This window comes from Lepisma saccharinum, chromosome 30 (genome assembly GCF_977018435.1).
Source record: "Lepisma saccharinum chromosome 30, izLepSacc3.1, whole genome shotgun sequence".
Classification (NCBI taxonomy): Eukaryota; Metazoa; Arthropoda; class Insecta; order Zygentoma; family Lepismatidae; genus Lepisma; species Lepisma saccharinum.
Genome location: NC_139258.1, coordinates 34,261,247 through 34,289,088, shown reverse-complemented (window position 1 = coordinate 34,289,088; position 27,842 = coordinate 34,261,247). Strand labels below are relative to the sequence as shown.

The 27,842-nt window shown below is 39.0% G+C and overlaps 1 protein-coding gene across 3 annotated transcripts in view; it reads left to right on the top strand.

The window, feature by feature from the left end:
• Positions 1–707: 707 nt before the first annotated feature.
• LOC145981694 (uncharacterized) overlaps positions 708–27,842 on the top strand; it is a 159,008-nt gene continuing 131,873 nt past the window's right edge. For 2 of the 3 annotated variants that reach the window (XM_083115092.1, XM_083115090.1), the window contains exons 1-5: positions 708–759; positions 12,101–12,235; positions 17,784–18,296; positions 21,578–21,693; positions 25,245–25,357. In XM_083115092.1, the coding sequence (XP_082971218.1) occupies positions 12,193–12,235; positions 17,784–18,296; positions 21,578–21,693; positions 25,245–25,357 (785 nt within the window). In that variant the 5' untranslated portion in view covers positions 708–759; positions 12,101–12,192. Of the gene's footprint in view, positions 760–11,451; positions 11,538–12,100; positions 12,236–17,783; positions 18,297–21,577; positions 21,694–25,244; positions 25,358–27,842 lie in introns of those variants that run through there. The other variant, XM_083115091.1, reaches the window with a different exon arrangement.

Sequence of the window (27,842 nt, the reverse complement as noted above, 5' to 3'; positions counted from 1 at the left end):
GCTTTCCTTCCTCTTAAGACCACGCTTCGCTACTGTCTGGTGTAATCGGAACACGAAGGAACATGGAGATACAACAAAATATATTACATTCTTCATAACCTATACCCTGTCCCTGTAATATGTGGAGCAAGGCCGCCCGTAACGAAAGAGAAGGGGAGAAAGCGAGTTTGGGAGCATAGCAGTGCACGCTGCTGCAACTGGCTGGTAGCTGCACTCACTTCCCCTCCCACGAGTTGGCCTCACGAGGCACTACTTGCGCAGACTTGTTTTCGCTCGCTTGTTCCAGAGATTCCTGGGACAGAGTATACACAAGACGTTGTTGGTACGTACGTAATTAAGAAAAAGAATGTCACAGTAGAAGCAACAAAACTGGCATCTTCCTCCCCCAACATACATGCCTTCTGGTATGTGCCGGCACGAAGGTATTAACCATACCTAATGAATAAGGCTAATTAGCGAGCTCATATTTGGCAACTTCTATGACGATTGACAATTACACACTAATATTGTGCTTGAACAACATGTTAAACTAAGTATGAAAATGAAAGGTAACTGAAATGGCATAGTACGGCCCTTGTACATTCGTGTAACATTTAAACATTAAAAAAATGTATAATACATCATTCTTTATTTGGGAATTTTCATGTGTTTGATGACGTCATGATAACAGTTGAATGTGTTCTCCTGTATGTCGTTCACTTAAGATTATTACAAGCAAGGTTATTAGAAGTATATTACAAGTATGGTTCACGTATGGAGGTATGTTGGCAATAATTTTTCTTGTTATGCAAAGATTTATTAATGATGACATAACCACAGATCATAACGTTAGAGTGATTTTAATATTTTGTCATATTCTTGTGGGTAACAGTTCCGATTGTTTCGTGATTTTTTTCAAATTTGCCTAGCAGAAAGACTAATTATCGTAAAATTTTTGACAATCTTTATTTATGTTTGAAAAAAACAACTTAAAAATTACATTACGCAAGCATTCGCGCTCCCCATACACAAGGCATTCTCCGTTGATAGAATCGACAGCAAGTATCGTAGAATAGTGAGAATGAATATAGAAGTAATTTGGACCTTTCCTGAAACTAATCAGCACAGATTTCATTTCGAAAAGGTCCAATTTATGGTTAAAATAAGATCTTAGAGGTACCTTGCACAAAACTCTCCATTTCGCATGATTGACGAATTGCACAGAACATCCACCTAACCTCACAACGAAGCATTATTGAACAAAATCTTCGAACATTTTGGCAGCAAGAATTATGTAGAAGTATATGGAAGTGAAAAACCAGTGTCAAGGAAATACGCAGTAAGTAATCGCTAAAACTCTGCAGTATGTGTTAAGAGACGGAAATCGAAATCGAACCATGTAAAAAATGGATACTTAACATGATGAAATCGCAATAAAACAAAATAAACTTGGGCCTTTGTCTGCTTTATATTGGAATAATTTTGATATGTTTGTTTGAAATACAATATTATTGTGATACGAAAGGAGTACGAAATTAAAAGAAGATTTGAAAAGGCCCTCAGCAGAAGAAGATGGAGAACATTTTGTTATTCATATCAGGGTGGATAAAATTCATGATTTTTATTTGAAAATAATTTTTTATGATTCTTTTTATTTTAATCGAACTTGTTAAATTGAAATCGATTTAAGATTTTTAAAAAATACCCTTAACATTGCTTGTATATTTCTTGTAATCATACATATAGATATGCTCTTTTATAGATATTTTTTCGAGGAAACGAACCTGTAAAATATTTGCATAGTTTGATTAAAGCCAGAAAAAAAAAATTAAATATACATTTTTCTGTTTCTGATACTGCATACATGACCCTACCATAAAAATGTTTGTTGAGTGTGTTAATAAAATTATAATAATTTCAGTAATGGCCTCACCCATGGCGGAGTGGTAGCGTCATTGCCTTGTAATCAAGGGGTCTCGGATTCGATACCCGGTGGAGGCACAAGTGGTTCGGATCCCACTTTAAACTGTAGGTCCAGTCCCGATTAGCCTCACTGTGCATAAAGTGAACTTAAAACACCAAATCAAACCAAACCAATAATTTTAGTAACTTTTCTTCCAGTGAAAATAAAATATTCTGGATGTACTACGTATATAATTGTAACTTAAAATATTTTTATAGTTTTTGTAGCTGAATTTTGTTATTTTTTTAAATAATAGTTTGCAAAAGATCAGCTGCCATATTTATGAATTTAATGAATAATAATTACACTACTTACGATTTAACATGATTAGTATTTTGTATATTATTCTACACGAAAGGTTTGCTATTTTTGCCTATAAAAATATAGAATTTTAAATCAAGAGATATTTAAGTGTATTTACACAGATTACATATTACATTTCTTTTCATCTGAGCTTCACCCCATCAGTAGCCTACATATATTTTGTTTCCTTAATTTTCCTTTCTTAGAACCTAATAAACACTATTAAATGATTACGAGATTAATGTACTTTCATCGAAAGTGATTCTATCTACAAAATCTTTATGTACAAGCGTTGATGCAGTCGGCAGGGTGCCTGACTACCACACGGGAGACCGGGTTCGATTTCCGGTGTGAGTGATCTAAGGAATTTTTCAGGCCTTGCCCCCACATAATGCGGATCCGGGGCTCACCCAGCCTCAAGTCAAAGCGTACTTATGGTCAACCCTGTGGGGGTAAAGAGCGTGGTGCTGATCACATCACCTCCAAGATTGCTGAAATCGAGAATGTGTTCCCAAATGCGGCTTCATGGAATGATGCTATATGCACGGGGAACTTTGCCTTTTTTTAACCCTTGAGAAGCTTCTGCGTAGGCCAATTGGAGTTCTGATTCTTCCGGCGTTAGGCAGTATCCACAAAATGTACGATAATAATGTTTTATAAAGCAAATTATAATACTATATAAACCTTTACGAGCAGGCCGCATCTCCAGAAAGCTAACAACTCGGGGCAAGCCCCGGCACCTAACGACGACCTGTTGGATGAGATGAGTCAAGGCAAGGATACTATAAACCTTTTCCTGCTCTCCCAAAAATAGGCAATAGTTAGGCTGGATAGTTCGATGAACTAACCGATCTCCAACTATGCACTAGATCTAAAGCAAATTATCATTTATAAAACGGTTTCTTGCAAATTAATACGTAACTAACTAACTAACTCCCTAGCCTTCTTAAACCCGAAGGTTCATGGCTGCAGCAACACAGGCCTTCCATCTGTCCCTATCTTGAGCAAGTTCTATAGCTATACTCTTTTCCATCCTTACCGATTTCCCTTAGGTCCATCTGAACGTTGTCCCTCCATCTTCGTCTTGGCCTTCCTACAGGTCTCTTACCATCAGGTTTCCCAACAAGAATCCTGTAAACCCCTCTTTCCTCTCCCATTCGTGCCACATGGCCTGCCCACCTAAGTCTTCTTGATTTAATTATTCTAATAATATCTGGACATGAATACAAATTATGTAACCTTCTCCACTCACCTGTCTCCTCATCCCTTTTAGGTCCAAAGATTTTCCTAAGGATCTTATTTTCAAATACTCTCAATTTATGTTCCTCTTTCAATGTAAGGGACCAAGTTTCACATCCATATAATACTACAGGCAAAAGTACTGTTTTGTATATTTTAACTTTTAGTTTCTTAGGTATGAAACGAGAAGACAAAAGTTTATGAAGAGAGAAGTAACATGCATTTCCTGAATTAAGCCTACTTTTTATTTCCTCTTTAATATAATTTTCATTTGTTAATATTACTCCTAAGTATTTGAATTTGGAAACTGGTTCAAAAGAGTTGTTATCAATAATAAATGCAAATGAATACGTGGACCTCGAATTGAATAATTTGCGATTTACACCAGATATTTCTTTAGAAACTTAACTTGTAACTAATTTTTTTAAAGCAAATTATCATTTATCATGTACGTAATAATACGATGTCCACGTATTAATTTGAAAGAAAATGAGACACTTTCTTCATTTGAAGAGTAAAATCCTTTTTAATTAATGCCCAAGATAGCTATTGCATGTTTCAAGTTATTTCCTTTTTAATCAAGTGGCTTCACAAAACTTTCTCGCCATCTATACGCAACAAATTCAGAGCTTTGCGATTTAAATATTCCCATTAAGGAAAGGTGAATGAAGAAAGCTTTTATGCTGCATTCTGCAGGGTACTACAGTACTGCTGTTTCGAAGGCATGAGCGCCCCCATGATCATTCCATGAGGCAGAGGCTGGGAGGGGAGAGGGGACAAGATATTCCCCCCCAAAGCACTGCTGAGTTTGAAGTTATCTTGTTCCTGCAACGATCTTTACCAGCGTTCATTGATTGATTGATTGATTTGGTTTATTTTACTTCGCTTTTCTGCCACTTTTGGCTAATCGCGAAGATGAGGATGAGTGATATGATGAAAGTGATGAAAGGACGCTCACAAAGAACACCCATGCATTGGCGTGCGCACAGGGGGACAAGCGGGGCAGTTGACCCCCTAATACTTTCACTTAGAAATTTAGTGCATAGGAATCTTATCGCCGTTATTATACAATACTATACTCTTAAATAAAAATGAAGCATTTTCAAGCTGATTTAAGTTCCAAGCAAGATGGGTACATTATTTCCTATCTAATTGGACTATCCCACTTCGTTCTCTAGGAAATTTCTTGATATTAACACTACCCCATACTTAAGTGGTTGTTTTGATCCGGCTATCCTTTACTTGATAAATAAATATGAGTTCCATTTCTACATTAGAGGTAGGTTCGTACTCAATAATGCAATAAAACAGTGAAATGGAATTACGTTTTCCTCCCCAAATGGAATTTTCATCAAGGACTTTGCCCGCTTCTAATGAGAGGGTCTGTGCACGCCCATTCCAAGTTCGGGATTGAGGATTCGAACCAGGAGCGATTCCTCCATGTAGGAAGTGAGGAACATCCTACAGTTCATTTGTATTTATTTTCAGTTCCATGCTTTTTAGGAGTTTAATGCGTGTTATAAAATTATGAGCGCAATGTACGAACAATTGCCTAGGTTGGCTACTGTCAAGAGTTAACTGCTCTCGCTCGCTCAGCCTCAGTCCAAAGAATATGGTTACAGGCTTTTCTGTGGCTCGCTAAGGAACCTCGGCGGTCTTCCTACGGACGGATGGGTGAGGAGTGGGAAGGGGTAGTGAAGGGAGGGGGAAAGGTTACGAAGATCAGCGAGGACCGAGGAACCTGCAGGACTTTCCTCACAATCAGCGACGCCAACCCCAGCAAAATGGTACTAAACCAAGCACAGTTTGATCTTTGTTGGCACTTAGCACCCTGCTTTTGGCATAATGGTAAAATCTAGCATAATCTGCAAACGCTAACCCCTGGGAGAGCGAAATCGAATTCAAAGGAATATGTTTTCAGGAAATAATAATACAATTGTGTGTCCAAATCTTATTTGTACTTCACCAGCGGACATGTTTAAAACGAAAGGGAGTATGCCGATCCAGCGAAAAGCTTTTTTACAACCATGCCACGATTCATCCTGTATCTTTTCTTCATCCTGCCCGATTTTGTTCGTCAGGAGATTTTAGAGTGAGAAATCGGTAGAAAGTTGTTGGTAAATAATTTTCTCAAACCCTTCTATGTTGAATCCATGTCGTTTGTTGCATCATTTTAAACAATTTTTGGGAAAAATTTACACTATGAAATAACTATTAATAATAAGTAACGCAAGTTCAAAACTCTAGAAACGTAGATGCAAAATTACAATTATCCGAAAAAATAATTAATAATAAATCCTAGCACAATTTAGAAGCATTTAGCATAATTTCAAAGTTTAAGCAGCACCTTTTATAATCGTCAATCCAACGACGACAGGGAGGGAGGAAAAATCGAAATTCTTGCAAAATGTGAAATATTGTTAATGTTATTTTATTATTTTCGTCGGTTTTTATAGGTTCACATTTAAATGTTTCATAGTTCAAAGTGAGAAGCAAGGGCCCCTTGGCCTACCTTGAGCATGGGCCTGCAGCTAACATTCTAAATTCAATTGATAGTACGTACAAGCAATACGTGTGAATGTAATCGAACGCATTTTTCAAACCTTCCTCGGTTTACCATAACATATTCCTACGCTCCGCAAAACCCACGGGTCGCCACTGATTCGAACCTGGGACCCCTGGCCTTGTAGCGCACTATGCTAACCATTCCATCAAGGAGGTCGGCTTTACCAGCCTTCAGTCTTACTTGCAATTAACAATACTTCATAATAATTAACGCAAATTACTGTGACAAATTATTGTGCAATATATTTAGGGTGACATCTATTTTCAAAAGGGACAACGGCCACCATTGACCCCTCCGCACGTCCTTGTTCGAAAATATTTGGGGGATTTTAACCCCCAACAGCCCCCTCGGTACTTCCATGACATCGTCCTTTGCGATAATTTAGCAGGGAGTACAAAGTGCCTTACCCCAAAAGTCAGTGTCTATGCATAGGAATGTTGTCCCGTGGTTGTTCATTAGAAATTAAGTGACCTGTTTTTGTTTTGACTATAGATACACACAAAACCGTGAAACGAGAGAAAGCAAGAGAACAGAGCGACTTCCTCCGAAAAGAATAGAACTCCCAAACCCAATGAACCTGAACCAGTGTTGCCAAAACCAGTGAATTTAATTTCCCTTTCGAAGGCTCAAATTTCCCCTTTATATACAAATTTTCCCTGCATCATGATCACGAAATTTACTCCACATAGAGACACACCTAAATAAAGGATTGAATAAATGGATGAATTAAAATAAGGAGGAAATAACAATTTTTTTAATTATAGCCCTTCGTAAAAATATACGAAATACGATGATTTTTGTGACAACTTAACTGACTGCACAAAACTTTCAGTAGATAATGGAAAGAAAGTTAATGGTTGTTCCCAAATATTAAGGGAATAAATTACGCGATGAAAAGAAAGAATGCATTTCACGCTTCAAAAGAGCATGAAATTTGATATATGACTCAGATGTTCTGTAATTTTCATATTTTTCACATTTTTCTCTTACTCTTTTCGCCTTAGTAAGATTTTAACTAAATTTCCATGCGAGGAGGGAAATTTCCCTTCATATGGCAACACTGCCCAGTTCGTGTTCACCTGATGCTGAATGTGCAGAAGGGGGATATCGATCTTTGCGCACCACGTGACTGGTAGCGTGAACATCAGCTGTGCGGGGTACGGGCGACAAGGCTGCACGTGCGAGAATGACGTCACAGAAGCCAAGAACGTCATGGATGGCCAAATCAGGTTAAAATTTTATCGGAATATCCAATGCTCGAAATTGAGGTGAGAAAATTTCAGCAAAACATTCTCTACCTGTCTGATTGTCACCACAGGAGCATCCCCCAGTCAAGGACCCCGCCCTATGACGCATCCTGATGTTAATTCTTTACGCAAATTATTTTGGGCAGGCAGAATTTTCCGAAAAAAAATAATAACATCATTTTTAGTCCTTTTGTATATTGACAGCTTGACTACAGGCCCGTAGCCAGGCATGGGCGCGGGGGGGGGGGGGGGGCTGAGCACCCCCTGGAACTGCCATCAGCCTCCTTGGCATTAGGTAAAATTATTTTGCATAATTTGTCTGCAGTGAAGTGAAAATGTAGACAGCAGAGATAATTTTGCTCACAACTTTGGTGAAGGATAAATTCACAGAGCATAAACAGCAGCTATTACATTCATTCATCTTATTTATAAGAAGAAGCCTAAGTAGGGGCAAGTATTTGGAAGATTCTCTTCTGTGGATTTTAGAAAGTTCTTTCACAGGGGAGCTTCATTATCTGTACCTTCGCTGCCCCTGTTGTGGCTTCCAAAAAAACAACTTCTCCGATCAAGTAATAATAACGTAAGGTAAGTAAGATAAAGTTCCCCGTGCATATAGCACTTGCCATGAAGGCACATTTAGGGGATGAAGGGGTAAGGCCCCACACATTCTCGATCTAGGTCATTTTGGAGGTGACGTGATCAGCACCACGCTCCGGCTGCCTTTATCCCCCAGGGTTGCCCCCAGGTATCCGTTGATCTGAGGTTGGGTGAGCCCCAGAGCCGCAGTCAGACACCCTACAGCCTATACCACCGCGGCTCTTAGTAGTTACGTAGTCGCCTTGTAATCCAGGCTTTGATACCCAGTTGCGACAGGGATATCACTCTAAACTGTAGGCACAGTCCCTATTAACCTATTTGTGCATGTAGTGGCCTTAAAACCAATGCAGACTCCTTTGATGATGTCCCCACGGAAATAAATGACATCATCTATTAACATATGGTTAACAATTTAAGAATGAGTTGTTACTCCTTCACCGAATATTAATTAACTCTTAGCCTTGAAGTGGAAGGTGAGGGAGTTTACAATCAGAAAAGGGACAAACATTACGTAACATTACAAGCTGTCAAGCAAGGTTAATGTACTCGTACGTGACCAATAAGTACTATTAGCAAGATTGTATTTTGTCGACCAAGGACAAAGCGAAGTGAACTTTTTGTCTGATGGCCATGGGCAGCCAAGTCGATATCTACATAATTAAGTCATGTAGCCTACGAATTTTATGATTACAAAGTAAAACAATTCGTGGCAGTTTTGCTGTACGGTTGTATACTATATTCACGATAAAGGTTCGTGTTTCTAGAGTTTGTAGCTTTGAAATGAGTCGTACAACAGAGAAATGTTGTTTGCTTTAATGACATCTATCGTGAGGCACTAACTGAAGACCACAGCGACACAAAACAAAACCCGCCTCAAATGTCAAGATGAGGACAAATTGACGTGGAGATCTGAACCCTGTTGTCCCCTCCGATTTCCATGAAATTTGGTAGGTGTATAGAGGGGCCCTATACGCCTGTTTCTCCCTATGCCATATTTACGTGGTTTTGGGGTCAGATCCCCACTTCAATTTCTCCTAATCTTGACATTTGAGGGGTTTGCCCTCTAACACCGTTTTTTAGCTGAAACACGTATTTCTTCCTTTGGCCACCTCTATACACCTGCCAAGTTTCATGGAAATCGGAGGGGGACACAGGGGTCAGATCCCAACTTCAATTTGTCCTCATCTTCACATTTGAGGGGGGGGGGTGTTTGCCCCCTAAAACAGTTTTTTAGCCGAAACAAAAAAATACGTATTTCTTCCTTTGGGCCCCTCTATACACCTGCCAAGTTTCATGGAAATCGGAGGGGGACACTTAGATAACCTCCCTTGTAAATTTAAGTGCAGTGCAGTGATCTTCCCACACGACCTTGCAGTCGGTGTATTTTCTGCAAATGATTTACACGTACATGTGCACAGTTATATCGTTTGGTGCAGAAAGAAATCTAAACTCATCACTACAATTTCCAGAGTAAATGCCGAAACACGCCTTCTGCAGTTGTTCTACTCTGAACAAGAACTGTGTCGTCTGACCAAGTCTAAATTTGGAAAGGGAAGGGGAGATTAGCCTAGACTTGAATTTCCAAGAACTTGCTAGGTGCACCTTTTTTATGGTCGATGACCGCAAGGGGTCCATAAAGAAAGCTCGTGTTCGGAAAGTGCACCTTACCCCTGGAATTGCTTATTATATGCGAGCTTCAAAGCAAAACTGGAAAGAGAAGCAGTGAATTCCTACGGGGATACTTGATTTGCAGAGACCTGACTGCGATGTCACGTGCTTCTTGCTGTTAACAGAAACTTGAGTGCACGTTCACAAATCTAGTGCAAACATATTTTTCCAAATGTTCTTCAAAACCAAGATCAGTCGAAATAGATGTAGTCTCATTTTTTTGGGGAGTGACTGGGGGTTGGGGGTGTGGTGGGAAGGGGAGCAAAAATACAATCTTGCTCCTCCTCTGTGGTTTCTTCACATCAGGCAATAACGAAAGCATTTGTGGGTAGAGGCGGAACAACCAAGGAAGGAACGTTTGTTTCTTGGCCATTTAGTTTAATGAAATTGACGTTTAAAACAAACAGTAATGTTCACCATTTATTCTTATGTTCACGTGTGAGTTTTTTACCCGTGCATATAGCACCGTACCATGAAGACACATTTACGTTCTCCATCTCGGATATTTTGGAGGTGATTTGATCAGCACCACGCTCCAGCCGCCATCACTCCCCTCCCTTAAGGTTGCTCCCAGGTACCCATCCGTTTTAGGCTGGGTGGGCCCCGGAGCCTCGGAAAAATTTCCGACCTCAGATCACCCACCCCGAGATTGAACCCGGCTCTCCATGTGACTGTCAGATGCCCTACCGACTACACCCCTCGTCCTCTCGCATTTGACTCGATTTTTTTCCACCTTGAACTTTTAAGCTAGAAGGCTCAAGCTTCACCTGCCCCCTCCACCTGTTCGGAGTCCTTCCATCCATGCAATGTAGTTGTAGATGGAAAAGTATAGATTTAAAATTAAGCTGTTCTCTGCCCCCCCACCCTTCCCATCGGGGTACGCACCTGTACATACAAAACCTGGTAGATACAATGGATAACTGGAAACCGAAGCTGTGAATTCCTAGGGGGATAATTCCACTTTACGCTTGATTTGCGAAGATGTGACTGTGATTCTTATCTGCACATTTTTCTGTCACATACTTTTTGCTGGTAACTAAACCTGAGTCCGCGTTCATTTAAAATGTGCAAAAATATTTTTCAATTTTTTTCAAAACGAAGCATAAGTTGCAAAAAATTGTCTCACTTTTTGCACGCGACCGGGGGGCGGGGGGCAAGAAGACTATCTTGCCTCCCTCGATGATAAGTGGGGGCAAGTGCCTTCCCGGTTCCGACGTCCCTGCCCCCCTGGCTACGCGCCTGGGTCTACTGAATATTTTAATATTTAGTTAAGTTACGTTGCTTTCCTGCTTCAGATTAATAGTGATGAAGATGATGAACGATGTATGAGGAGAAATATATAAAGAACAGAACAATCACAATAATTCGAACTGAACTCATAGCAGAAGGGGATTTCAAGCTGGGAAAGGGAATTTTCTTAACATCTAGGAACTCACCACACTAGTAAGCTTGGGGTCTTTCTTATCGCACAACGCTAGGTAAAACTTGCGTTTTGACGTCACCGGAAAACATTTTATTGTTAGGTTAAATGCCTAAGTCGTTAGGTTAGGCTAGTTAGATATAGTGCTTTTAGCATAAGTAATATGTTTGGAGTGTTTTTATGCTAAGAGAACCAAACATAGACGACCTAACCTAACAACCTTGCGGTCTGACGTTAGTCCGCAACGTTGTCCTAGCGCTGTGCCATAAGGGAGACCCCCAAGAGATTGGCGCGAGGAATTGAATGTGTGTGTGTGTGTGTGTTCGGTGTTTTTGGTGCTATGCTTTGTATTCCTTCTTTGGTATTCCTTACATGCGAAAGTTTATTATTTGTTTAGATGTTAATGCTTCAGTAGTGAGTTCGATGATGTCGTGTTAGTGTGTGTGTGTGTACTAAAGTTAATAAGGACATTGGATATCACATAATATAAGATTTGAGTGTGAAGAGATTTTTTATTTCACTAGCACGTCTTTATATTATAGGCTATTTTTACAGGTTGTGTTTTGTTTTATTATACTTTTCTGTTTTATTATTTTAAAATTCTACACATAGATTAACTGCAATTACAAGAATTAATAGTATCCGCAGCAATAAGTTAAAAATATTCCACCCAATATTGAAAAATGCGATATGGATACTGAGGTAAATTTGCAGGAAGACTTTAGGAGTGTGTTGATGATTCAAGGGGCGAAGATTACGTACTCGTTAAAACTAGCATACGCCACCGGTTTACTTTTCATTCTCAAATTTCTCTGTGACACCGTCAATCCACGTTTCACCTTGATCAGCAATGCTTTTTTTTTAAAAAAAATCATGAATAAATGAAAGTGAATGTAGTGATATAAAAGCAAGATATTTGAGAGTTTGTATGAGCTTTATGTGTAAAATTTACATGAAAAGTGTATCTTTATGTACTTAAAATGTATGCTGGGCGTAAACAGCCAGATGTAAGCTGTAAGTCCAATAAAAATTGTTGATGTTTCTTTTGCAAGTAAAAGGATACTGTTGCAGACTTGCAGATATTAGAAACACAAAACTTTCATTCTTTGTATTTGCAGATCGAGAGGCTGTGTCTCACTTTTGTTCCTGAATCCATGAAAGTGCTGTCAGCTCTCGTTGTTTAATGTTTAGCATGCAGTAGAAAGTAAAAATGGATTCTCCTGGTGGCCAGAGACGACCTTCCAAAGCTGGCAGTAAGTATTAACGACAAATTACAATGTATGTACAAGCTTACATGCATGTGGTGCACATGTATTTTATTTGACTGCTGCATGCATAATAATTTAGAATAAAAATTTTTGCATGTTGTGAAAAGTCTATTTTACATAATCCAATGTCTCATCATCATCATTCACCATTTCCGGTTTCTGGCTGGGTTATAGAATGCAGTAGAAAGTAAACATGGATTTTTCTGGTGGAGAGACGATTTTCCAAAGTTGACAGTAAGTATTAACGATAAATTACAATCTATGTACAAGCTCACATGCATGTGGTGCACTTGAATATATCTTAATAATAATAGTAATCTTGATCTTCCACCACTCCTCTCTTTTCTCAGTGTTCCAAAAGCCCTTCTCTTTCCACCAACACCTTGGTCTTTCCTCTTTGGCCTCTTTTTCACTTCTTGTGTAATGTATGCCCTCGCTTGCAGTCTTTTTAGATCCATCCTCTTGATGTGTTCAAACCACCTCAACTGTGCCTGATCTATTCTGTCCTGCAACTTGACTACTCTTATTTCTGTCGAATATCTAAACATGACCCGCATGTATCAAACGGTGCAATATGTTTGGTAGCTGGTAGTGGTCTATGGGACACATAAGTAAATGTAGAGATTTCATATGTGTCTGTTTATGAAGCAGTGGGGTATATCCTTGAAACACAGAAGGAAAGTTCTAAATACTTGTTTACAAAAGTGAAGCAATGCTTTGTGTAAAATTGATGCTGCAGGACTTCATAATGTTAAAACATATGTTCATAACTGACTGAAGCATTTGGGGATGTATTGCTACATTTCGGCGGTTTGAGACATACCACAAAAGCAGAGAAACTGAAGGTACAACTTTAGCCAGACGTATTTTTAATCGTAAAACCCTGCTATCTAAATTGCATTAAACTAAAACAAATCCACACACTGTGAATATAACATATTTGTACTTCATCTGTTAGGACGAAATATGCTTTGTTGTGGGCGAAACCAAATTTTTACATTTCTCATAAATTCAGCAGGAAATGGTGACAGAGATCAAAGGGAGGCGGAAGGAGAATTTCTTGGTCTTCTGTTGGACATACCTGACAAGCCAGGCTGTATATCATTTTTGGTATACAGGTTGGGTCAATCACCCAATTAAGAAAACCCTAGTATTCATCCCCATCTTGGAAATTATATTTATAGAGCAGTTCTCCATGTTACCTCGTTTTTACCGCCGGTAACCCAACTTTTCTCATATATTTTTATACATTTAGTTTTAATATAGTATATGGGTAACTGCTCACTATATATTATACAAACTATTAAAACAAGCTTCTAAACCATAATTTAAGTAAATTATATAAAGAAGTTAAAGATTGATTTATGTATGCTACTGATCATTCTCCATCACAACCTTTACACAACCGGGTTTCCTCCCCGATTGTACGCAGTGAGGGAGCCGAAGTGAATGGCTAAGTGGCCTACGTGGTCAGTTCCACTACTCCTAACAGCATTGGCAGGAGAACGCTGCTTTCTGTGCCAGACATAGTGTTGCTACGTGAAGGGAAATTTCTCTTCGTAAAGATCCAAGTTTAGGTAAAAAGGGAAAAATAGAAATTGAAGAAAATTTGAGGTTGTTGGACTTCAGTTTTACGTTACTTGCATGCCTGTATTGAAGTTTTATTTCTATTACATGTAATTAATATAGATGGGGTGTATAATAAATACATACAATTAATAAGAATTGTTTCGGTAAACCAGGTCAAATTTTAAGAATATGCCACTGTTGTAGAGTCATCTTCCCCATATCCACCCATGGTTTCCACATACGGTTGAATCTGAGTAATACACATAACTGAAAATTACCTACAAATCAGATACAGATATCATGTCATGGCATTATTAAATTATTATTTAGGAATTTCCTGCGATACACAACATCCTTCAAGGTCCCCCAAAGGTAAAAGTCCAAGGCTGTTATATCTGGTGTACGTGGTGGGAACAAAAATGCACCTCTTCATCCTATCCAGTGTCCCGGCATATTCTCGTCTAGGAATCTACTTGGCGCCAGTAACTGTACATTCAAAGAAGAAGGGTCCTATTAAACCCCTAGATGACAGTCCATAAGGGTCCTATTAAACCCCTAGATGACAGTCCATACCAGACGGTCACCCCCGGAAGATTGACTGCCTCGTCGGCATGAACGTGAGGATTTTCTGGTGCCCAGTAAACACAATTATGACAATTCACTCTACCGTTTAGTTTGAATTGGACCTCATCAGACCACACAATCTTCGTCACATGCCATACGCTGAAACCATTCGCAGAACTCCATGCGGCGATCAGGATCATCCTCATTTAATGCATGCATTAATCCTGGTACGTACACTTTCCACTTGGCGGCTTTCAGAATGTGTCATACACTTGCACTGTTAACCCCTGTCTCATGAGCACATTGTGTAGCAGACTTCTGAGGCGACGTTGCAAACTTTTCTAAGACCATAGCCGAAGAAGCAGGACTTGTAGCTGTACGAAGTCTTCCTGATTTTCCCTTGTGCACATCACAAATGGTACCATACGTCTCAAACTTATCACAAAGCTGTTTAATTGTCAAGCATGTTGGAGGTTGTGTTGCAAACTCATGCCCCCATGCAAGTTGAACTTCAGCGACATTTTCAAACTTGAATCATAACTTTAAAATTAGCTTCCATTCCTCAAACGTCAGGTGTGCAGTGGCCATTTTGATTCACTACCATATGTCACATGGGTACCGACATCTGTTGAGAAAACACCAAACTACATGTTCCGCAGATAATTCAGTGCAACTCTAAAAACAATATGCAGATACCATCAGTTAAAGAGTGTATACATAGTTTTGACGGACTCTGTATTTGTGCTAAGCTTTATTTTATTCTTTTACTGCATGAAGAAGGATTGCTTGAACAATTTTTGTTATTATACAATGCTACAAATATTTTTTAAAATACTTAGTCTTAATCTGCCAATGTCATTAGAGGACAAACTAAACTTTAAACTGCCAACTTCTGTGGTGGAGTGGTTACCCACAGCATGCTGCGATGCCATGGGTCCTGACGTGAGCATATGTGATGTTTGTAAGTGTTTCTTCATCATATCATCACTTATCCTCATCTTCGCAATTAGCCAAAAGGGGCAGAAAAGTGAAGTAAAATAAACTAAATCAACCAATAAACTCTGAACTTCATTGTGCAACAGCCCTGTAAGGACCAGGGTCTGTCATAGTGACTTTTTCAGTTGGTTACGCGTGGTCGGCGCCCGAAATTCCATAGCCGCTGTCTTATGGTTTTCGAGACTGATACCCTCTACTTCCTCTTTTCAAGAAGCTCCTCAATTGTCCTCACAATGCTGGGTTAATGCTGAAATTTTGGGGTCCCAAAGGGAATCAATAACCATCACTTTATTCTACAGGGTGGCTCAATAAGTCACTTAACACCCTCAGTACAAGGCCACTGCGGCATGGAATTTGAAATTGGCGATGACCAATCATTGCCTGGCCAAGGGGGAACCACATTGACGCCACCCACACGGTCGGCGGCCATCTTGATGTCCGCCATCTTGAATTCAACTTCAGAATTTTAAATGGGAAGGGGGTCGTGCGACATATCAAAATGGGCTAGAATTTCACGAGAAATGCAATGGTGAAGGTTTTTTCGACGTATCTTTAAGCAGTAAAAAGTTATGACTGAATTCTTGTACCAATTAGCTCCTTTTCGTGGTGTTAGAAAAATGCATTAAAATTTGTTTAGCGCATCGGTAATGCATCGAGATCGAAGTGACGTCTAGGGAGAGACGTTCGCATGCCATTGCACATTATTTTAATCGGATACATCCATGAAGAGCTGCTCATTATGAATGGGTGTCACGAACAATTACCAGTGTGACGCTTCCATTGAATTAAAAGTCCTTCACAGTGACAAGGCTAATGTTTATGTTCAGAAGGAAGTTGATGTCATCACCATTTCCATGTTGCGCGCTGCAGTGGCCTTGTACCGGGGGTGTTAAGTAACTTATTGAGCCACCCTGTAATATTATGATCACTTGTCACATATTTAACATACACACACAAAAAGAACTCTTGTAATGTCGACACTTATGTTGAGAAGTCTTCTTGATTTGGGCACATATGCATTTCTTTCAACACACAGGAAACTGAAGATGTTCATGTGGGATAGTGGAAATTCCTACATTTTTGGATGCTTGTTTGAGCCTTGTTGATAGGTGGGTATATAAATACAGAGTGTCTGGTCACCATGGCACCTGGAAATTTTTACCTGGGGCCTGAATTTTTCAAATCCAGTTCTCCCTCTTCTATCTTTTTCTCAGAATAAGAAACATGCCATTATACATTTTTGCACTGTTGGTAGCCGAATTTTAAGATCTGTGGCAATACGGTAGAGTCAGCTATATACACTGCTCCACAAAACTTAAGGAACACCAATGGAACAGATGGAAACAAACACAAAACAGGCTTCACCCTGTGTACCATTTTGCAATGTTGCTGGTCATTTTCGTTGCATCTGTGCCTTATTGGTGTTCATGAGCCCTGATCAAGAGCATTCCAAAATGCTTGATAGGATTGAGGTCCGGTGAGCATTCAGACCACTCAATACGGGTGATGTCTTCTGTTTCTAGGAATTCCGACAAAATACATGCACGGTGTTGGCAAGCATTGTCATTCATAAACAGTAACTCCGAACCAAATGCTTCACGGAAATTGGGAACTTATGAATGAAAAATGCTGTTTTTCCCAATTTTGGATTGGGCTGAAACCTCATCAACCCCTCTCTGCGTACGTCAGTGTAGCGTGACAAAGCTTAAATATATATTTTATTGTAACGTTTACAATATTCTCTAGTACTCTACTTGCTCTCATAATCCCTTAGTGTTCCATAAGTTTTGTGGAACTGTGTATTAGAATGTATGCTGTTACCAGTAGCGTCTTCTTTGGAAAAGCCACTCTGGTATAGGAATTAATTACTTTTAATTGGATTAATTAATAATTTAAAATTTAGAATCAACATTCAAAATGTGTTGCTTTATGTTAGTTGGATTCATGGATTTGATAGACTGTATTTGTAAAGAAATAAAATAAAATATTGGCTTCTTAGAAAAAGGGGCTGCTGCCTGAATTATTTTTAGTTTTTTCTAGTCCTGGGTGCTTATATGGTTCAACATAGCAACAGTGAAGAGGGTAGAGGATGCTTATGCAAATTAACCTAGTTGTGGTAATGGCATCCACCTGAATTGAACCCCCCCCAACGCCATTGAAACATCCAAAATAAAGAAAACATATCACAGTAAGATAATTTAATTATTGACATTTTAATACATGTTATTATGCAGACTATTGAAGATCTATATAAAACTCAAATTATCACTCGTGGTTTTTTGTTAAATGTACATTGAGAGGGTGTAAACTTGTAAAGTTATGAAGTTGATACTTTCAACATTTTCAGCAACAATATCTACTTTCTGAAACAAGTGACATTAATACTATTTTTTTAAATTTATAGGTTCCACTGTTAGTGAAAGTAGCACCTTTGTAGAAAGAAGAAAAATACAAGAATATCAAACCCAAGATGAAAGTGAAGAAGGCGGTGAACAAGGATATAAAATACAACTATCATGGATTGTTTTAACAGAAATGTTGGTTTTTCTACCATTCAGTGTCAAATGGTGTTTTATTTTATCCTTGTTATGTGGTTTGTCCTACATATTTTCATTGTACCGGATGTGTTACGATAGAGAAATGGACACTTTTCAGGAGGCGATTAATTATGCTACGTTTTTGGTCATATTTCTGGACATTATTTTCTCCATGATGCACATAAATTTCACATCGCTTCGGGAGAAGAGAAGTGAGAAGGCAAAAAAGGTGTGGACTCTTTTGTTGGACTTGCTGTCGATAATTCCTGAGTTCATCTGGGTTTTCATCAGGAACACAACGTTGAATGAAAATTTAAAATTTTATTTATTCCTAGATCCCATGAGGTTGCTGAGGATAATAAGAGTTGGCCTCTTCTTTTGTAAGTATATTATAATTTCTATAAATATATGTGATTACATGAGGGTCATCCAGGACAAAAATGAACGTTTTGGTGTAAAACACAAACGACAAATGATGTGTACAAAGAGTTTATGGTACAGAAACTACATACCTTAGTCTACTTTTCCACATATTCGGCATACCCATTTAAGCACTTATCATAGCTTGATACCAGTGTGTTGATACCGTCATCATACTCGGTTGCCGCCAACCATATAGTGACAGCGTCTTTGAGTTCATCAGCCATTTCAAAGGGCTTTCTTAAAAGAAGGAACATTTGACTGTAGCACACAGCACACTCCACCTACAGAGGCCTTAAAGACAAATATCGATGACGTAATTCAGGCTGACCAACGTTTCATGTTACACATTCTGCATGAATCTTATTCTGCAATTTCATGATCTCTTCTTCACGAAATCATTACAGTACACCCTCAGTACAAAAAAATCTGTGCCAGATGGGTCCCTTGGCTACTGTCTGAGGAGCACACTGTCACTACATGGTTGAATACATTGGCGGCAACAGAGTACAATGATGTTATCAACAAACTGGCATCACGCTATGATAAGTGCTTAAATGGGTATGGCAAATATGTGGAAAAGTAGACTAAGGTATATAGTTTCTGTACCATAAACTTTTTGCACACATCATTTGTCATTTGTGTTTTACACCAAAACGTTCCTTTTTTTTGTGGATGACCCTCCTAGTAATACGTTATAAGCAATCACTTGTGCTACTACATACCTAGTCATATCATAAACTCTGTTACAAAGTTAATAATGAACTAAAGGCACAGTGAGGAAGCTAATGTATTAATATTTGAATGTTACAAAGGTACGGGTCTTGCCAACACAGAGCACCAATCACTGTTCAAAATGGCCACCTCTGGCCTTCACACAGGCCCGAAGTCTCAGGCCAGTCATCAATCGCAGCATGCATGGTCTCAAGGGGAAAGTCCGCAACTTCCTTCACAAAAGAATGCTTGAGACTCGCAAGGTTAGGATGCCTCTTCCTACAGACCATGCCCTCCAAAACGGACCACAACCTGTAGTCTAATGGGCTGAGGTTGGGGCTGCTGGACGGCCAATCAGCTGGAGCAATGAAATTAGGCACAGTCCTCTGAAGCCATCCTGTGTGGTCTTTGCCTTGTGGGCCGCTGCTGAGTCCTGCTGGAAGCTCCACGGCTCATTTTTGAACATGGTGCAGGTCAACGATTTCACAAGTGGCTCCAACACTGTCGCTGGGTACACTTTTGCAGATGTTTTCACACCATGTTCACAGAAGTGGAGGTCAGTTGTGCTATCGTACGAAGCCCCCCCCCCCCCACCAAACCATCACTGAGACGAAATGATGACCTCTGAGGATCCGTGGCGTGTTTTCACGAGCTTCCTGGGATGTCGAGGCATAAACATGGTCGTTTTGACGATTGTAAGACTCTTCACATTTTTTCGTCCATGAAAAGGATCCTCCTGTGGCCACCATTTACGTAACACTGAAGGAGTATTTTTGTGAGGAAGTGACCAGTACTTTGCCGATAATCGCAGAGTCCTAGGTCACTTCAGAGCACACACGACATCTACATTTTCGAAATTATCAGCTCTCGAGCCATCGCTGCTTGTACGCTGCGAGGTCTACCTTTCCTGGGGCGGTCCTCAATTGTCCCTGTGTCACAGTATCTGTTGATGGTCCGATGCACGAACATCCTGCTGATATTCAGCTTTTTCAGGGTGTTGAAAATGTCCGATGGTGATTTGCAAACTTTGTGCAGTGCGATTACTGTTACACGGTTCTCGTATACACCCCACTCCATTCGACTCGCAGTGAAATTCACCTTTCCGCTACCACAGCCAAACACTGGTTGTTGTTTGATCCAACATTGCGGGGTTACCTTGCCAAACAGTGTTGCCATCCCTGTCTAAACTTTGTAACAGAATTTATGATATGACTAGGTAATAATGAGAGCCTGGATTTGCAGGCTCACATGTTTGGAGGTAACAAGTTGCAAGTAATGGTTACTTTTTTAAATAGTGGTAACTGTAACTTGTTACCTTTTAAAATGAGTATCTCTAACTTGGTTACTTTTTCTGGTAACAAGTAATGAAATTGACAGTTTCATTTATGTATGCTTCAACAGTAATGCCAGGGGTCCCGGATTCGAATCCCGGCCTGGGCATGGATGTTTGTGAGTGTCCATTCATCAATTTCATCACTCATCTCCATCTTCGCAAATAGCCAAAAGTGGCACAAGAAACAAAGTAAAATCAAGGATGTCTTGAAGCGTGTGATGTTAAACTTCAGAAATAGACTCTATGTTTCAACTTTGAAACATGCTTAATATGCTATCTGGGTAGAGCTAATTAAGTTTTTCTGATGTCATATCTATGTTCAGCAGCTTTGAATTTGTCAAGATTAGCTTATATAATCTTGGTGGTTTTTGGAGTGTGTCATCATTAAAAAAGTTGCAGTTCATGAATGCAACATTGTTGTACAAATTATGGCTAATCCAGAATAAAGTAACTGTAAATGAGTTATTTTTAAGGCTTGTAGACACTAATAATTGCCAAAGTTGGCACGTAATGCAACTTCAAAATGCCCCTACACCTTCGTCAGCATTAACTTCCACAGCATTTGTGTGGTTTACTTTTTTATTTGCAGCATCCGTCTGACTACCATGCGAGAGACCTGGGTTCGATCCCCAGTGGGGGAGAACTGGGATTTTTTCCACCTGTTCAAGCAGCTCCGGTGCCCACCCAGCATCCTACAAAGTTGCTACTTGGAGGAAACTGGGGGTAAAGGCAGCCAGGGGTGTAGTGCTGATCACATCACCCCACCTTCAGCTGTGATCAAGAAAGTGTGGGGCCCTAACTTCACACCCCCTATACGCCTTCATGGCATGGTGCAAAGCACAGGGGAGCACTTTACTTTTACTTTTTTTTTAGGATCTTGTTAGGCTAATCATAAAAATATTTTGTTAGGAGATAATTAAACTTGTTATTTATCTTGTAGTCTACGGTTATTACAAGCATAAAAACACAGATTTTCGTTGTGACGTTTCAGGAGAACAACCGCTCCCTTCATCAGACTTCAGGAATCAATCTAAAAATAAATGTCTGATGAAGGGAGTGTGTGTTTTCCTGAAGCGTCACAATGAAAGACTGCATGTAAAAACCGTAGACTACAAGATAAATAATTCTACAATGCAAGCAATGCGTACATACAAGAAAAATTATAATTAAACTTGTTTTCTTTTTTCTTCTCAGCAAAGTTAGATAATGATGTTGGCACTCAGAGCTTGACATTTATATCTTTACATTATGGTACATGGGCTTTCTTCGTGATTCATACACTTGGATGCATTTGGTATGTGCTGGCCCAGGTAAGTTTATACTGTAATAATGGATGGCAGTGCATCTAGCAAAGATCAATAAACTTTATGATTATATTTGTCATATTTCCCAGATAGTACAGAAAACTTGCTGATAGTACAGAGAACTTGTTGCAAGTTTGCCATGTCAAGTCATGAAGTTTGGAGAAAGCTCCCCTTGTCTACATCCAGCTATGTAGTTAACAAAAGTTGAAGTTTCAGCAAGTTTGCCAAGGCAAGCCTGCATCAAGCTGAAAGCAAACCAGATTCTGACTACCAAACCAATTTACATCTTCAAGCTAAACTGATTTTTCTCTTTATATTCATAGCATAAATGTAACCATGTTGTGTTTACCATAATAAAACAGCAAAACAAAAGTAATTGGGGTTTTGCACAGGGTGGATAAAATAGTGATTTTTGGATGATTTTTAAAATTTAAATCGATTTTTTTTAAAACACTCTTAAAAGTGCTTGTATGGTTTGTGACACAATACATACACTTAGATGTTTTTTTATAGAACGGCTTTTCCTAGTAAATAGCCCTGTAAATTATTTGAACAGTTTGATTAATGCAAATAATAAAATAACTAGAGTCTCGTTTATCCGACATTCCGTATTATCCGACATACTACCGGAAAAAAAATCATGAATCGGCAACAAGAACTGCAAGTTGCGAGCGTGAGCGTAGTCAATTTTTAGTTTCTCCGGATAATTAATTTTTTCTGCATTATTGTATTATTAGGCTATAACATTAGTAAAAAAAAAAAGAAAAAGTAAAATGCTCCCCTGTGCTTAGCACCACGCCATGAAGGTGTATAGGGGGTGTGGGGGTTATGCCCCACACTTTCTTGACCCGGTCGTGAGTGGGGGTGATGTGATCAGCATCATGCCCCTGACCGCCTTTACCCCCCAGGGTTTCCCCCAGGTACCCATGTCATTCGATGCTGGGCGGGGCACCAGAGCCGCTTCCAACGTTAGAAAAGTTCCCGGATTTGAACCGGCCGGGGATCGAACCCGGGACCTTGAGCATGGTTGTCAGACGCATTACCGACTGAGCCACCGTGGCCACTATAACATTAGTTTGACTTTTAATAGGCTTTTTCTTAACACTCCCTATTATCCGATATTTTTGCTTATCCGACGTTCTCCCGGCCAGTTTAGGTCGGATAAGCGAGACTCTACTGTATATGTAAATATACATTTTTCGGTTTCTGATACTGTATATATGAACCTACTATGAAAATGTTTGTTGAGTGTGTTAATGAAACTATAATAATTTCAGTAACTTTCCTTCCAGTGAAAATAAACATTCTGGATGTACTCTATAATTATAAATAAAAATATTTTTTGTAGTCTTTCTAGCTGAATTTTGGCAATTTTTTAATGATAGTTTGCGAAATATCAGCTGCCATGTTTATTTAGTTTAATGCTATTGACACTATTTATGGTTTAATATCGGTTCAAACACCACTAAATGTTTATGAGATTAATGTACTTTCACCAAAAGTGATTCTGATATCTACTAAATCCTTATGTACATTATTCTGTAAATTATTTATTTAAAGTGAATTAAATCAGTAATTTTTTTTCAAGAAGATCACCTGGTTTAAATCAATCAACCTTGGTTGTACAGCAGTACAGCAGTCAGCCACCAATGTTTCTTGGTCATGGGAGATTCACTTTTATTCACTACACTACATTTTTTTCTCTTCCTTGTAGCTTTGATGTTCACATATCACAGTATCAAAACACAACTTATCACTAATTATGTCCAATATGAAAACTCAATTTAATTCACACTTGTTTGGCACTACCATCTAGTGTCAAGCTTTTCATGTAAAGTGAACAAGCATATAATGGAAAGCTGTAAGCTTGCCACAAGCTTTTGTGCTATCTGGGATGTTACTAAGGAATTAAATTAATAAATAATAAGGAATTAAATAAATGGATACACTAGATATGAATTGAATAGGGCTTCTGATTGTTATCCTGAAAAAATGTAATGAATTGGATTTATATAAGTGGATGCCTAGGACTAACAATATCGTGGGTCCCCCTGCATACAATTTCAGTTATGACTGTTAGGCTAAGTTATGCCAGGTGGTTAGTTATATTCTCACCACCTGATGTAATTTCTTTTTTACATTTTGTGGCCCTTTTCAAATCAATTTTCTTGCCAGTGAGGGCCATTTGCAGATAGAGGGCTTTAGTCTCCTCAGCCCTTCCCTTTCATTTCAATCTTATTCCTTTTCTTCTTTCATATGCTCTGAAACTGGCATGCAATTACATATTTGAACAAACCATACCTGCTACAATCCTACCTCCATGCCTGAGTGTCCCTTCATTATTTTCATCACATCACTGAAACATCTTTTAAACGTAAAAGCCTACATTTTCTTGGCATGAAATAAAAAATAAATTTAGGGCAAATCCTCATCCTGCTTATAACATGTATTATACCATGGAATTATAAACAAATTTCGTAGTTCAGCTGCTTGAAAACAATAGAAGACGACTCTGGTCTCAAAAGCGGTGGTTGAGTTGTTGTTTTAAGTTCACTTTATGCACAGATAGGCTAATGGGGACTGGACCTACAGTTTAAAATAGGATTCAAACCATTATGATCTCCACCAGGTACTGAACCTGGGAGCCCTTGATTACAAGGTGACAATGGTACCACCAGTATGCCATCAGGGAGGCCCAGAAGACAGTGTTGATGGGACTCTATGCACTGACCATGCATCACCCAAAGCAAAAGGGCATGTGTTGCATCATAGATTTTCTTTTGAGTTGACCGAAAACCAATTTAGCCCAATTGACACCAATTCAACCGCTACCAGCCATACCCGGAAACCCTTTCCGAAGTATTACCTAACTCCTGTGACCCCTATAAAAGGGGTACACAACCTGCTTCGGGAGGAGAAGGCAAGGAGGCAGCCAAGTAGGTCAGGGATCCAAGCCGAGTCGCGAGAGGGGCGACTGCTGCCGGCTGCAGGGAATTCACTGCACGGCCGTCAGAAGCTGTGGGGCCCAAGCCTGGCCCTGTCCAGAGGCGAGACCCTTCAGGGACCCTTCAGGCCACCCAGTGGGACCATCGCTCACGAGTTTACCGCTCCAGGATCGAGATAAGTACCTGCCTGTTTATGGTGCTATTCCTTTCCGCCCCAAACTTCTCCCTTTTAGTCAACTGAAGTACTGTTATTAACACAATAAACTCAGCCAGTTAGTCATTTATTTGTGTTTTATTTAATATAACTGCTCTAACTCTGACTCGTTGCCCGTTGGTCAATGGGTCCTACCCTCAACTACAGAGGGTAAAATCCGTTACGACTAAGGTTTTAACGCCCCCAATTGTGTCTCCAGGGACCAGCCTGGGACGGAACCTTAGCTCGTAATGCAACACTATTGAATTTTGAATTGGAACCAACATACATTTCCAGCCGGGATGCATTTATAGCTTGAATTAAATAGCTTAAGAACTATTACATGAGATGTTTAATAATTTTAAGGTTATAACATTAATCCTTTGATTACATGCATATAAACAGAATATTCTTTACAGGCTCCTCATACTACATGGATATCAGACTTCCAATTTTCTTCCTCCTTCAGTTCAGATTCAGATTGGTACCTTTTATGTTCTTACTTCATCACCACAACAATTTTTAGTACAGGGTAGGTATAAGTATGTGAAACCTATGTATTCATTTTAATTATGTTGTGAATTTGTAGCTCTTTACTTTATTTATAGTTGTTAGTCGACATTTTTTTAGATATTCATGTGCAAAATGAATTAAAATGACATAACCAAGAATTCAGTTGCTAGAAACAGGAATATTTGAAAAATATATTTACACATCATTTTGGTAACAGTTTTGCACTTTCAGATTGTATTTGTAGTGTTTTACTTTTTCAAGTTACACAATAGAAATTAATTGGAAGTGCAAGTCAAAGTAAGACACAGAAAAGAAACGAATATATAAATGGATATAAGGGAAAGGGAAATATTAACCCCTAACTGGTGTGGTGCCAGATTGTAATGCACGTGGCGTGGTCCCGTGAACCACCAGCATAAATTCACTATTTATAGAAGTTATGGAAACAGTAGCAAACTTTTTCACAAATTATCATCCATTTTGGACCTTCTTTATGGAATTATGATAAATTTTTGTCCACTATTTCCATTATTGCAGTTTTTATAATTTAATTTATCTAACACTACAAAAATCTGTTCGTTTTTTGTAAACAGCTCTGTAAATACATTTTCATGGGACTGTAAGATACAAAACATCATTTAGTTGTTCAATTATCACAGAACATACATGTAGTTACCCAATGAAAACAAAATCACATCAAAAAATTCTGCACAATGTCAAAATGAGAGGGAAAAGTCAATTGATCGTAGTGATAGTCAGTGGAGATAAGTACTTCATTATCATTTTTATGAACAGACTCCAGATCTGATAATGCACTTCCGCTTGCAACTTATTCCAGTTTATTTTTTATTTCAAGAATATTTTCACTACAAAATGGATTGTCAACTCTGATTCTCGCACCAGGTTCCTTGCCGAAAGACTTATGCAAACGGCATCGCGTGGTCCGTGGGACCCACAAGTGTCTATTGCTCTGAAACTAAAATGCAGCTAGCGAAGTGGCGCTGGCAGGTTACGTGATATTCCAAAATATGAAGCTACTGAAAAGGAAAGCAAGGTGCATGTTATTGCTTCAGAGACCAAGAAAATTGGTTTACGCCGCAGGTCCCAGGGACCACGCCATGCCAGTTACAGGTTAATTGAAGCGATGTATATTGTAGTTATGTGACTAGTCATTTGAAACTCTACTTTCTATCCAAAACACTCAACCGACACTAAAAGTGCCAATCCAGTGGTATATAATCTATTTCGTTGATGGAAATCTTGACAATATGCCAATGTAAAATGGCTTAGTGCTGAAATTGGAAGTTTGTCAAGCAAATGATATGTAATAGGGATGGGCCAATATGAAATTTTGGCCAATACCAATAAAGTACCAATATAAAATTTTCTGATACCGATAACTGATATTCTACTGATCTCATACAAAATTCCAAATGGTCCTTGAAGAACCTGAATAAATGTTTGTTTCCAAGTGACTGAAGTGTAAAAGAAGTTGCATATTTAGACATTTACTTTTTTAAAATGTAGGTCATGGAAATTATCCACAAAATTTATAAGATATTTATAGATATATCGGATCTAAAATAATCAGTAATTTTATTGATAAACTGATATGCCTATATTGGCCGATACCGATAGTGTACAGATTAATCTGTCCCATCCCTAATATATAAACAAATCATGCAATTTCATTAAATTACATTTGCTTATCCTCCTCTTCAATTGTATTCCAACCTCCCATAATAGTTAACCCATGTGGTTTGACACACTACCAACCAGGCTAAGCAAAGTACAAAATAATTACAAACACATGGGAATAAAACTCTTCAACCAGCTGCCAGGGTCAGTCCACTATGCACCTCTTGAAAAATTTAGAAAGGTCCTGCAAGACTGGCTAAGAGAAAAGATTTTCTAATCAATAGATGAATTTATTCTGCACTCAAAAGATGATTTAAATTTCTAGAACTTTTAATATGTGCAATACTATTCTCTCCATACTCACCATATGTATTTATTATATATATATATAGGCTTGTTTATGCTATTCTTGTATTGACTTTTATATTTAGATATACAGGGTGTTTCTAAAGGTCGTTTACAACGCTTGGGAGGTGATTCCTCACACGAAAACAAGCAAAAAGTCTAAGTTCCATTTTTACGACTGAGGCTTCGTTTCCGAGATAGGAGCCTCGCAAAAGGTGACAAAGTGAACGTCACACCTGACTGGGACGAATACTATAACAGATAGAGAGGCGGTTCCAAGGGAATCATAAAGGAATCGTATGTGCTCAGTCCGGAAGTCACTATGAAAAGTTCACTGCACGCATGCGCAATGGAGTCCTCAAAGGAATTGGGGATTTCCAGCAAGAACAATACATGGAAAGGGTATGTAACGCAGCAAGAAGGACCGTGACAATGAGAAATGCGTTCAAGACAACACATCCCGACCTCAAACATCAAAACATGAGCACCGAACACAAAATCCGAGAAGTTGAGCACGGTTG